Source organism: Carassius gibelio, chromosome A18 (assembly GCF_023724105.1).
Source record: "Carassius gibelio isolate Cgi1373 ecotype wild population from Czech Republic chromosome A18, carGib1.2-hapl.c, whole genome shotgun sequence".
Lineage (NCBI taxonomy): Eukaryota > Metazoa > Chordata > Actinopteri > Cypriniformes > Cyprinidae > Carassius > Carassius gibelio.
In genome coordinates, this window is record NC_068388.1 from 14,490,490 (window position 1) to 14,503,678 (window position 13,189).

At 36.3% G+C, this 13,189-nt stretch overlaps 1 protein-coding gene and 1 long non-coding RNA gene across 6 annotated transcripts in view; one reads left to right on the forward strand and one right to left on the reverse strand.

The window, feature by feature from the left end:
• LOC127934018 (galactosylgalactosylxylosylprotein 3-beta-glucuronosyltransferase 1) overlaps nt 1-6,407 on the forward strand; it is a 76,260-nt gene extending 69,853 nt beyond the window's left edge. For all 5 annotated transcript variants that reach the window (XM_052531178.1, XM_052531183.1, XM_052531180.1 and 2 more), the window contains 2 exons: nt 4,377-4,480; nt 4,659-6,407. In XM_052531178.1, the coding sequence (XP_052387138.1) occupies nt 4,377-4,463 (87 nt within the window). In that variant the 3' untranslated portion in view covers nt 4,464-4,480; nt 4,659-6,407. The remainder of the gene's footprint in view (nt 1-4,376; nt 4,481-4,658) is intronic.
• Nucleotides 6,408-6,802: 395 nt separating this feature from the next.
• On the reverse strand, nt 6,803-8,857 carry LOC127934019 (uncharacterized). The gene is made up of 2 exons (XR_008147667.1): nt 8,280-8,857; nt 6,803-7,494 (listed from the first exon to the last, which is right to left on the reverse strand). It is a non-coding gene; the product is annotated as an uncharacterized LOC127934019 (long non-coding RNA).
• Nucleotides 8,858-13,189: the final 4,332 nt, after the last annotated feature.

The following is a 13,189-nucleotide window of genomic DNA, read 5'->3' on the forward strand; positions in this document are numbered from 1 at the left end:
AAATATACCTGTGACATGTCAGTTATGGACTGAGGAAAACTTAGCTTCTCTAAAGCATTAAACAGCACAGATATATTTACTGTTTGCGATGGTGGATGATCATGATCGACATTTAAGGGCTGCTTAAGAATAAACTTGCACAAATTAGAGATTGTGTGAACTTAATTTGTCTTTTATGGAACCGCTTTAACACCGATTGATTTGTTAAGTTATTTCAAGTCAGTTTTTGGACGTTAATCCTCACTTTTCCTCGGGTCTCATGGTTTTGTGATGCAATCACACAGCAGCAGTGATGAGAGAACGTGCTTGTAAAACAGTTCAGAGAGGAGAAATCAATCTACATATACAATATTAGTCACAGATTTTTGGTCACTTTCTAAACAGCAAAAGTATAGTGCATCCACTAGTTTTTATATGAAAATGAATAAGTTTTTACATATGCAAATAAGTTAGGAGCAATGCATCGCAATATAGCCTAAATGGCAACTTGTAGCCGATGCATCGGTTTAAAAAGAGTGCATCGCATCGTTAACTTTTTATGCCGATGCACCAAGAGAATCGGGGAATCATCCCTAATAGTTCCACATCAGATGTTTTTCCCCAGCTGCTCCCCAAACGTTCACTTAAGACATAACTCATGTCTTACTCAAGTTTGCATGAATACACGCCAAGACAGATATTTTAAAATACTGTGTGTATCTGGCCGCTTATGAATGCAGAGTCTTTCACTGTACTTCTGGTGTGTCAGTCAGTGCAAGTAACGCATTGAGATCTCTTTTATGGCTTATTGCGATTATTACTACTTTTAACATCAAGCACATCCTGCACTTTATTTACTCATTCATGCATGTTCTTTTCATAAAAAAAGGAAACATCAGATGCAAGTGCTTTGCTTCCAAGGGACATATAACACTTTTTATTTATACTGTATATAAGAGTTATTAAGCCTACAATATAATACATATTATTGCAATGTTTTATGTTTATTTCAATATTTTTTTAAACATCTTACCTATTCTTTTTTTTTTTTTTTTTTTGCATTGAAGCAGACTTGTTCATAGCATTGCACTTAATGAATGATAGAAATTCATCAACCGTAAGCACCAGCATCAAGATCACTATCCTAAATATTTTGACAAATTATGGACATAAAATCTCCCCAAACCTCAAAATAAGCTTGGCAGATTGTTGAGTTACAAAACAAATAAGCTATTCTTGAAATTTTGGTGATGCCACGAAAAAAATCCCTGCATAATATATATATATATATATATATATATATATATATATATATATATATATATATATATATATATGTATATGTATGTGTGTGTGTGTATATATATATATGTTGCAATTAATTCAAATTTCACATTTTTATGGCTATAACTACTTTACTTTATCTTATAAATTATGCAACTTTATCTTGGTATTCACAGGCGAGGTCACAATAGAGAAGAGCCTCACAACTTCTGTTTCATGCCGATTTTAAGATTCAGTTGTCACAGTGGTTGCACCAAGGATAAGTCTGAGAAGAATCTAGTTGCAGCAGTAAAAATTTTTATTAACAAGAACTCAAATTAGTAATCACTCAATAGAGAGATCAAGACACAGGAACAGAACAACCACTTAAATCTGATGTAAGAATGGAACTGGGAACTCATAAAAGCAAAGCTAAACATAAACCTGATATAAATTGTATATATGATATTTCACCTTAAACATGTTTTATCATATACAATGAAAGAGTAAGAAAACCTGTCTTTGTAAAAAAAGCTGTACAGGAATGGTTGTGGAAAGCCCTTATACTAAGGTGGCTTGGGCATGTTTTATGCAAATGCCTTAACTCGAGCCTGCAGTCGACTCATTTAGAATATTCCAAATTCATTACCATTACAGTAAGGTTAAGAACAAATGCATGAGTTGTAAAGTAGCTGGAAAGTTGAAATGATCCATCTTGCACGCACACAGTTGTTTTTTTATTGAATCAGACCAAATGTTTGTCTTTTGGAACAATATGTATAGTTTTTTTTTTTTTTTTTTATGTATAGTTGAACTACTCATTTAATACATGAAGCCAAGTCTCTCCCCATCTCCTAAAAAACACCAAACTGTATTAAAAATAAATAAATAAATTGTATCACAGTGTCTCATTCTCTCTGTACTAGCTCATATTTTCTGTGCTATTCTGGAATAATCTGCTGCAGCACTTCTCATGTTACTGACTCACCAGGATGAATCATTTCTGTTGTGGCATTCATAATTTTGAATAAAAAAAAAAAATTAAAATGCACGATATAATGGCACACAAGTTTGATGTCCATATGAGACCTGTCTGTAAATGGACATAGAAAAAGGAACTGGCTGTTTGATGTTTTAATTGGTGATTTGTGAAAGGACTGGCTAATTGATGGTTTAATTGATGTTACTGAGCTCAGGGATGCATTAAGACAAGACTAAATCAGGATTTAACCATTTAGAGAGAACCACTTCCTTTTCTCGCTGTCTGTTTACCCCAAAGAATAGAACATGTGCACAAGAGATTCCATGAACTGCATTCCACCGGAACAACCCAACAGATGCATCATTATTTCAAGTGACTGTTAACCTCCAATAGCAGCCCAAGTGAAAGTAGGGACTCCAGACCCATCTCAACACTATTAGAAATTATTCAGTAGGCAATGAGCAGAATGACAGTGGTTTCTGAAAAACAGCAACAAGGGAGATGAAAGAGAAAAGAGGAGTCAGACAGTGTTTCTACATCTGGACAACAAATTCCAGGATGTGTACTTCATTTTTTGTGCTGATTACTTAATGGCATAAATAGGTAGAGTTAAATATAATGCACACTGTCTCTTTTATCTCACTCCCATACCAAGAGACACATCAAACACACACTCAATAGAAATGATGTAATGGAGATGTTCCACACTCCATATGGATCACCATGCTAAATTTGGCATGTACTGTGGATGGTACACTGCTGCGGAGGAGAAACTTTATATCTGTGAGTGTTTGTGAGCACTACCGTGTAGGAGGCGGCTAACAGCAGATGATAGGACAGGGAGTGAGCTTACAGATATATAGAACACTCTGTGCAAAAAAAAAAAAACGATTCTAAAAACAAGACTCAACTAAAAGAACGACTTTAAAGTTGAGTCAATAACAAAGAAAAGTGTTCAAGAACAGAAAAACAAAACAAGCACAGGGAACAGGAAACTAAGCAACATAAATGTCCGAAATATAAAACGAGGGCACAAAGACAGGCACTACTTAAAACTATTTATGTTGGTTTTATATGGTTTAAATTTAGTATGGTTTTGAATTATTATATATGTATACACGCTGGCCACTGTATTAGATACACCTGGAAACATTCTTCTGAGATATTGGCCCGTATTGCTGCATTTAAACAATTCTCAGTTGGTACTAAGGGGCCCAAAGTTTCCAAGAAAATATCCCCCACACCATAACACCACCACCACCAGCCTGAATCGTTGAGACAAGGCAGGATGGATCTGTGCTTTCATGTTTTTTACCCCAAATTCTGACCCTACCATCTGAATGTCGCAGCAGAAATTGAAGCTCATCAGACCAGAAAACCTTTATATTGTTCGATTTTGGTGATCCCCTTACAAATGCTGGCATCGGTTTCTTGTTCTTCGCTGACAGAAATGGCACCCAGTGTGGTGATCTGCTGCTGTAGCCCATCTGCTTCATGGTTCGAACATGTTGTGCATTCAGCAATGCTCTTCTGCAAACCTTGATTGTAACAAGTCATTATTTGAGTTACTGTTCATTATCTATCAGCTCAAACTAGTCTGGCCATTTTCCTCTGGCTTCCGGCATCAACCAGGCATTTTTGCTCACAGAACTGCCACTCATTGGATTTTATTTATTTATTTCTCTTTTTTGCACAATTCTCTGTAAACCCTAGAGATGGTTGTGTGTGAAATTCCCAGTAGATCAGCAGTTTGTGAAATACTCCCAACAACCATGCCACATTCAAAGAGTATTAAATCCATGCTTTTGACAGCAGATTGTCTTGACCATGTCTACATGCATAAATGCAATAAGTTCTTGTCATATGATTGGCTGATTAGATAATTGCATTAACAGTTGACCACGTGTACTTAATTAAGAGGCCGGTGAGTGTATACTGTGTTTTAATTAATACAGAAATATAAAACATGCTTATCATAGATGGTGTATGGATTGCAATTTTAATGTATTTTAAAATAAATAAACATAAATAGATCCAGACTCATTTTTATTTACATGATGTCATTTACCCAGCTAAGAAAAACTGTCCATCATCACAGAATTTAATTTCCCTCTCTCCACTAATAAAATGTTTGTGGTTTTTTAAATTACAGATTCTTGTGTGGCACACACGAACAGAAAAACCTGTCCTGGTGAACGAAGGAAAGAAAGGCTTTACAGACCCCAACGTGGAGATCTGACACCTGCTTCAGTGTCGGTAATAAAATTGAAAAAAAAAGAAAAAGCAATCTGTTCAGACTTAATCATCTTGGGTGTCACTGAGCAAATATGGGGTCATTGTAGGACATGAACCATGTGTTTAAAATGCATCTGCCCTTCTAAGTGACAGAAGTGTGGCTTTGTACACTGAACATTCTTCTTTCTTTGTGTTGCAGGGATGCCCCCAGAAGGACCCAAAAGGGGATGGCAGGGAAATATTACCCAATACCAGATTTTTGAACAGTTTGGATGCTTATTCCTATAAACCACACCTAAACAAGCTCAACAATATGGACCTATTATTCTAAAGCACAGATTAGTCTTTTTTTTTAAGGCAATATCATCAGTATTTTGCAAGAACAAAACCAGAGGGCACTAGACAGAAAGGAAATTAAGTATATTGATGAAGGAACATGTGAGAACTGCTAAAACTCCTCACTTCCATGGATTTATAAACTCTGGACGAAGAGGAGACACAACACTCTCAAAGACTGACCAAGAGCGAACTGTTATCCATCTATGAACCCATCTATGATGTTCCTTCATGTCTAATGGATTGATACTTAAACATAAAGAAGGGAATGTCTTCTTTTTACATAATGTGTATTTTAAGTTTGTTTTTGTTGTTTACATTACTGTCTTGCTAGCACAGCACTACTGATATTTTGCCTTCAAATTCAGCGTCACTTTGCAGTATTAAACCAGTTCTATCATATACCAGGGCTAGATGCTATACTGGATTTAGTGATTACGAAGTTGTAACAAGGTTCTCATGACTAAGACCTAAATGATATGAATAGCACTCAAATTTGTTCCTGTGCGTCCATTGTTCCTGTTAGGACATGCGTTGTAAATATAATTTAAAGATGAACAATCAGAGACTTTAAAATAAAGTGGTCTAGCATTCAACAGAACAAACAATGTAACTACTGTGTTTGTTACTGTATCAGTTTAAAGTAAGAATCCATAGTTTACTATTACAACTTCCATAAAACTTCACACGTTCACAGTAGTTAAACCAAAGGAGATAAAACTGATGTGTAGGGTTTCACAATGTTAGTATTCAGTATTAATTGGGCTAGCCTCCGAGAGCAGCACAGAGCTCACCTTAGTAAATATTCAGATGTATTTATGTCAAACCGAAGCTTTGGGCTTTGTAGTGGGGATCTGTCATGAAGACATGTTGCTGTACTAATGAAGCTAATACTGAGACACCTGGGAATCTCGAGTGAACAGAATGTCTTTGCATAAAACTGTGAGCATGTGAATATTAAAGGCACATCAATGAAACTGCATGTGCAAAAAAATCTTAACCTGTACGAATTTTACGATAAATCTGGCGTGATTAGCATTAGACAAAATTTGTGGATCTCTTTAAGCTGCCTTTTCACTGCTTACGTCAGATTATAAACCCAGATTTTTTCACAATGATCTGATCCTCTGTGGACAATAGCGTTGTTAAAAATGAGGTTCTCCATTGGGACCTTAAGTGATACCATTGGCTTAAAGAACTTTTAATGGGTACTCTCTTTAGCACCGGATTACAATTACTACTAAATCATGTTATATGTAATTTGAAGTCTGTTTTTGATATCCTACACAAAAGCATAGCAAACAGATTAATTTTATCCTTTTATTAAATGATGACTTTGCTAATTTTCAACCAAGTTTGCATTATTACAATGTTATAATGTAGTAGCTATAGGAATGGTCAATCATCAAATGACATATTTTTCACCATTTGACAGACATTTCCTGACAAATAATTAGGGATATCTCAGTGCGGGTAACATGTAGAAGTAGTACAAATCATACAACATTGTAACAATATAAAGCTGGTTGAAAATTGCGTAAGTTGAAAGAATGTAAACTATCGATTCTGTAGAATAGGCGTTAATAATAAATAAACATAATTATTTACAGTGTTTCTATTCTCCAAAATTAGTCTTTTTACTGCATGTTTTCAGCTATTCATTAACCGTAAGGTAAATGCTTGTGCTGTGATGCTCCTTTACTGGAGACATGAACAGAAACACTGTAGCTTCACAAACAAATGCATTTTCCACTGCCAATAGGGGACAAGTGCGTAGACAATGAAAAGGTGGCTTTAACCCTTTAGAACCTAAGGCTAAAATTGGCCGTTTTCACTCATTTTGGTTTATTGAGTATAAAATTATAACATAATGTGGTATCTTCAAGTGTAAGGTGTCATTTTTTTCAGAAAAAAATAGGCTTTCAGGAAATTACAGTTATTGTACATTATTTAGTGTAATGAGTTAGTAAATAGAATTAAAATAGACAAAAAAATTAAAAACGGGAAGAAATTGTACTGGTTTTTATTTAGAAAAAATCTGAAAACTCATGATCGAAAGAATCTAATGCCTCAATCTTGAAAAAGGAACTATAATACATATATACAAGTATTTTTGAGACACTGGATTGCACGGTTTTCACTCAGGAGCCATTTGTGGTACTCCAGTTCTCCAGGCGTTTTTGGATCCTTCAATCCAGTCATTTAAATGTGGGGCTCTCTGAAGCAGTTCCTGTCTACAGGACTGCAAGCATAGTCCCACATCACATTCCTGGCATGTCCATGGGGTGCTCCTTTTGCATCGTATGCAACTTTGTGAAAGGTCTTGAGTATCACTCACAGGAACAGGCAGATGATCGCATCTGCATTCCCATCCAGGGGAACATCTGTGAGCGGAGCAGCTAGCAGCTCCTGAAAGTTTTGCCGTGTCATGAGCTTATCATGGTGGATGGCACACAGCTCTTTGTGTAAAATGAAGCTGTTGGTCACTGCAATATCTAGGAAATGCTGGAAAATGGTCACATACGACTTGTTTTATGGGGCACCGACTTTGTTCTGAGCATCTTGTTGGAGGTGTCAAGTCCCCCCATGTACTTATTATACAGCTACAGCTGCGACCACGGCCCCGGCCCCTCTGAGATGGTGTTGTGTTCGATGTAGATGGCCCATTTGCTTCTTCGTAGATAACTGGAGAAGCCACACTAAAAAAAGAAGCAACATGTGTTACAAACTCACTATATATGTACATAAAAATACTTTTTTATTATGAAGCAATTTATTAGTAAGAAAATTTGTAAAAAAAATAAAAATAAATATATAATAAATAACTATAATAATACAATAAAATAATAAAAATAAACCCTGCAGTTACTTACACACATTTGCATACACACAATCACACATACATACATGCACCTACTCAGTACTCACACACACATATACAGATATAGACATAAATGTATGCATGCACAGTCACGCATGCACGTACGTACACACACATCATAGACTGTATAAGACACACACATGCACACATACACAAACAGATACATGTGCACACAGATACACACAAACAGATATACACATAAACAAACACACAGATATACAAATGCACACATTAGCAGTAGCACACACAAACGTATGCACACATGCATGCACACAAACATACATATACACATGCACGCACACATTCGCATACACACACACGCACCTTTACTTACACACACACACACACACACACACACACACGCACACACACACACACGCACGCACACATACTTGCACACACACACACAGATATGTCCATGCACTTACATACACACAGAAAATTATGTATGCATGCACACGCACCCATAGACATAACGCTAACGGTACATGAGCAAATATGAACGCATGCATGCACATGCGCGCTTACAAATGTTTGCAACGCACATTTTATTCATTTCTCATCGATTAATCAGCAAGAAACAAATAAATAAGCTTCACTTACCAATCCACGACTGGATCAAAGCCAGCAGCATACGCCTCAACATCTGAATACAGACTCCGGGTCCGATGAATCATGTTCAGCCTCTTCCCAGGTGTCATCAGAGATCAAATCAATCGCCTCCTCTCATGTAAAACCTTTTTTCGCCATGTTTTTTGTTCGTTTTTGTTTATATTTCACACTTTCAAACTTTCAAACCTGCTGCGCTCTGTATCTCCCGCTTCAACTCCGCCCTTCCCCCTCTCCCCGAAAGCTGCTGTGATTTGCTGCTGGAAAGCATGCAGTTATCGTATTAAGCTGTATATTGTCTTAAAGCGCAAGATGTCTTCTATCAGACGCAATTTGATTTTTTTTCATAGTGCAAACGGTTGCTGAGTTATGAAAACATTAATACCGCATGGTAAATTGTGTCGGCGCCGACACGTTCGGTTTTAAAGGGTTAAGCCCAAAGTATACTTCAGGTTTTTATGCTTATGCTAAGATATGCGTACACTGCGCTTGATTTAAATATCATCATCAACATCGCTAAGTGTTTGCGCCAAAGCCCAAAGTATACTTTGGGCTTAAGTCCAGAGACTGACACAATAAACAAGCACTTTAATTAATACATACACGGCACTCTTGTTTAAATGTGTGAAGAGACATGTTTGTCAGTCATAACTTCTGGAAAGAAATGGCGCAGACACTAGACAAGGATGAAGCATTCTACTGTGTATGTTTGGGGAGTATATTTTGAAAGTGTTTGCATCAAAAATAAATTATACTTTGGGCTTTAAATTGGCTTAAAAGAAGCAGCAGTACATTGCAGCCCTCTGCCCACCTATAATCAACTCACTGTAAACAATTGTATCATGAAAAATACATATACTTCTTAACCCTGAGCACAAAAGTAAAAAAGGAAAGAAAGCGAGCCCTCCAGCTGTTTCATCTGGAAAACACATTTATGGGTACATGTCGGGTTTTGATGCATTACTCGTAGCTACGTGTAAGCAGTGTTTAAAAAAACTAAACATAAAGCACAAATAGTTCATATGTCTGACCATAGAACAATAAGGAAACAATTAAGGAACAGAAGTTTCCCTCTGTCAGTTCATTCTCACTTTGGGTGTCAGTGAAAGATTTGAAAGGGTTAGTAATTCTTGTACTGTCACTTTAACAACCCATAACTAGCTCATCAATCAGTTTTGAGGCTTGGGGTGCACAGCACATGTTTAATGGGATAAAACTCTTCAAACTTTGAGGACAAAACTCCTTCTGGGATGTGATGAATTATGCCTGTAGGACGTTTCAAAAAAAGCGACTCCTCGTTTCATTTTAATTTCTGAAGTTTGTGCGAATCAAAGCCTTCAGTGAGCACCCACATAATAACACACAGCTCTGCGCTCTTATCTGCGGCTAACTAAGTACCACAATCCTACTGGGTTTCAAAAGCCTCTTCTGGCCTTCAAAACGGCCTGACAATACACATGCAGACTAATGAAGGACAGGGGACTGTCATTAAACTGAAAGACTCTTTTTTTTTCCCCCTTCAACTCACATTCTCTTTTATTCGGCAATTAGCAAGCTCAGTCCATTAAAAGATGAAAACCGTAGAAAAACGAGAACATTGTCTGAAATGCATCCATCTTTATGGAGGTACTTGCAGTAGCTTTCATTTGATTCACATCTGTGTTTCCAGTATTTCATTAGTCTGTGGTTCAAAAGGGGTCGACTTCTCTGCCAGGTTTGTTTTCCTTTCATGCTTTTAAAAAACACATCCATCCTTTCTTTCCACATTCACCTCCAGAGCACACGAGTGCATGTATACTAAATGCAAGACCATAACCATGGCACCTGTTAGTTAATTTAAACGGTGATGCCGAGATAAAATAGTTTTCTTTAGAACCACAACACGATAGCTGAGGCAAAGCCAAGCAAACCATAAAGATGACACATGTGAATTCATTCGTCAAGAACTTGCCTTCTAGCCGGTTTCATTTTCGCAGCTGCATCGGTTTTCTGTCAGATGCTGCCACAAACTCCCCACTTAATGTATTGTGGAAGAAAAACAACTTGTAAGAGGTTTATGTATTTATTCTATATTGATATATTTATTTACATTACTTATGAAGCTGAACTTCTGCTCAAATATAAAACGCCAATATGTTTATTTCATGAAACACTGGCTGAGCACACAAACAGCACAGACCCATTGTTGTTTTCTCATATTGCTACTGAACTGGGACTTGATTGATGGACTAACAAAACAGGCTACTCATTAAAAAGCTGTTGACGAAACCGACATAACCGTAGGGTTATGACCTGCGACACAAGCCTTCAGTAATCAAGGACATATCTCCTGATTTCCAATCTGATTCCGAGCCACATTAACCCCGTTGTATAATTATCCAGAATCATGCCAGGCTGTTTGGTCATCTATTTTTGTTTCCTCAAGAAAACTGGTGTTCCAACAATAAATGAAAAAGCATTGAAATATATATTTTTTCTCCCTTCTATTTTTTTTTTTTTTACCATCACTGTGTCCCTTTAGGGGCTCCATATTAAATAGAACCAGGGGCATAGCAATCATTGTAAGTGGGGAACATATGACGTGAGAGTATGAATGTATGTTATTGCTGAAGAAAACCAGTCTATATGAATGAGCCAATGAAACCTCATGCTTGTGAACACCACAGAAAATGTGAAACCCACAAAAATATTCACAAGATCTGTTGCATCACACAACACCAGGCATCTGACAGTCTTTAACAGTCAGACACAAGCTGTTGTTGTGACAGAGCTCATCAAATCCGCCATAATGTTCCTGTTTGTACTCATCATTTATGCTAATCAGACCCATTGCTATGGCACATACTGATCTTGTATTGCTCTCTCTATGTGCTTGCGCCATTTAATCTGTATTCCAAGTTCTATCACATTCCATTCAACATTGTAGTTTAAGTTTGTATTAGAGGGATTTACTCAAACGAAGTAAATTTAAGAGATGCATACCTCATTTGGGAAAAGAAGGAATGATTTTTAAGAAGAAAGTATAAGTTGGCAAGTATGATAGAAATACTATATCTAATATGTTGTATCTGTTGGTTATACAAGGTCCAGTATGTGAGCACCAGAGACTCACAGCTTCAAACTATAGGGAATTGTTTGCAAAAAGCAATCTTAAGGACAGCCAGGAATACTTCTGGTATAAAATGTAAATACTGCACAATCTACATTTCATGGTGATACTATGTGAAGACATGGTGTCAATTCAGCTCAATTTGTTTTTTAATATTTACACTAAATTGAAACTATATTTTGTTATCTTTTATATAAAAATCTAGGTATAAATTCATGGGCAAATTTTGCTCACATTTAACTAGATCAAGCTTGAGGATGATTTTTTTTTTTTTTTGTGATGCTTGCTGCTGCTGCTGCTGCATAATGGTGCCCCAGAGTTGTGTCCAATGTTTCTGCATTTTGTCATGTACATGTTATGATGGCTTTCAGTCATGTTGTAGACCACACAATAGCAATTGATTTAAAGTTGAGATACAGGTTTTCACATAATATAAATGATAAACCTCAAAACTGAGCTGTTAAACCATGTTTTAAATGAATGAGTATGAATCATAAGTATAAAGTATTGTATTAATTTAAAACAGGGTTATTTGGGTGGCTCTTCACATTATTCTGATCAAAAACTGCAGACTGGATTATTGAAAATGCACAATCATTCTCAGCCAGCAGCTTTTGGAACTTCAGGAATATAGCAGTTTCCCTGGTAACGGCTGTAAACAAAGCAGCTTTGCGCTCGTAAACGCTACTTTATCAAATAAAATGAAAGGGTGCACCTATAATAAGTGTTTATATTCTGACTATTTTAGATTGCTTCGGGGGTACCGCGGCGGATTAACCAAGTACCTTTGTGATTCTTCATAGACATAAACAGAGAAGTAGCTCCGGCTACGAAGACACAAGCAGTTCTGTTTATTAACTGCTAGAGTGTCAAAAGTTACCTACCGCAGCTTTAATGTAAAAACTTGAATTAGTGAAATGAAAAAATATAGCCTATATTGACGAGGAAAGTCCACTGATGAGTTACCAGCATAAGACTGTGTGCCTACACTCTCCAAAGGCTCTTATTCTAAACTTTAATATACTTGTCACAATCACCCACTAGCTTGTAAATTAATTTCTATTCAAAGCTTTCAAGTCACTTGACAAAAGAACGAACTATAGGTTAAAACCACTCATCTATATTTTCTATATTATAGATCAGCGGTTAAAGCCTTTTATACAGTTTGTGGTTAAATCTTATGTGGCTGTCACTTGATGAAGGAACGATTCAACCCGAAAATTTGTCAGACAAGAGGTGAGGAGAGCTAATCATAGACTGAAGATCCAGGTAAACAATGAGTTCAACTTTTATGTTTCTTATAGCATTATAGTTTTGTATTGTTTGTAGTGTGATCAACGTTTTCGTAAGTACTGGTAGATATGTTAGGGAAGTAACACTTTAATTTAATTCTAATTTAATTTAACAACAATTTAATTATATTTGATAGAATGAACGAAATGACTCGAAAAAAAGATTTATTCATTTTGCTGAACGAGACTCAAAGGTGAGTCGGTAAAATGATTCGAACTTCCTATCACTATATAATGTTGATCCAGGAACATGTCTTACTTGGCAAAATCACGGTGACCGAAGATTGCATCCCCTACTGGACACAAACAGCACAAATTATAAAATTAATGCTATTATGAATTGTTTGTTATATTGTGTATGCATTAATTATTGAGGTTAAGTCTCACAGTGTTCCTGGAACAGGGAAAAAAAGTTTTATTTTTATAAAACAAATCATTTTGCATCAAATTTGACAAGGGTGCATTATTTATCCACATATTATTTTATTCAAAACTCAAACTTA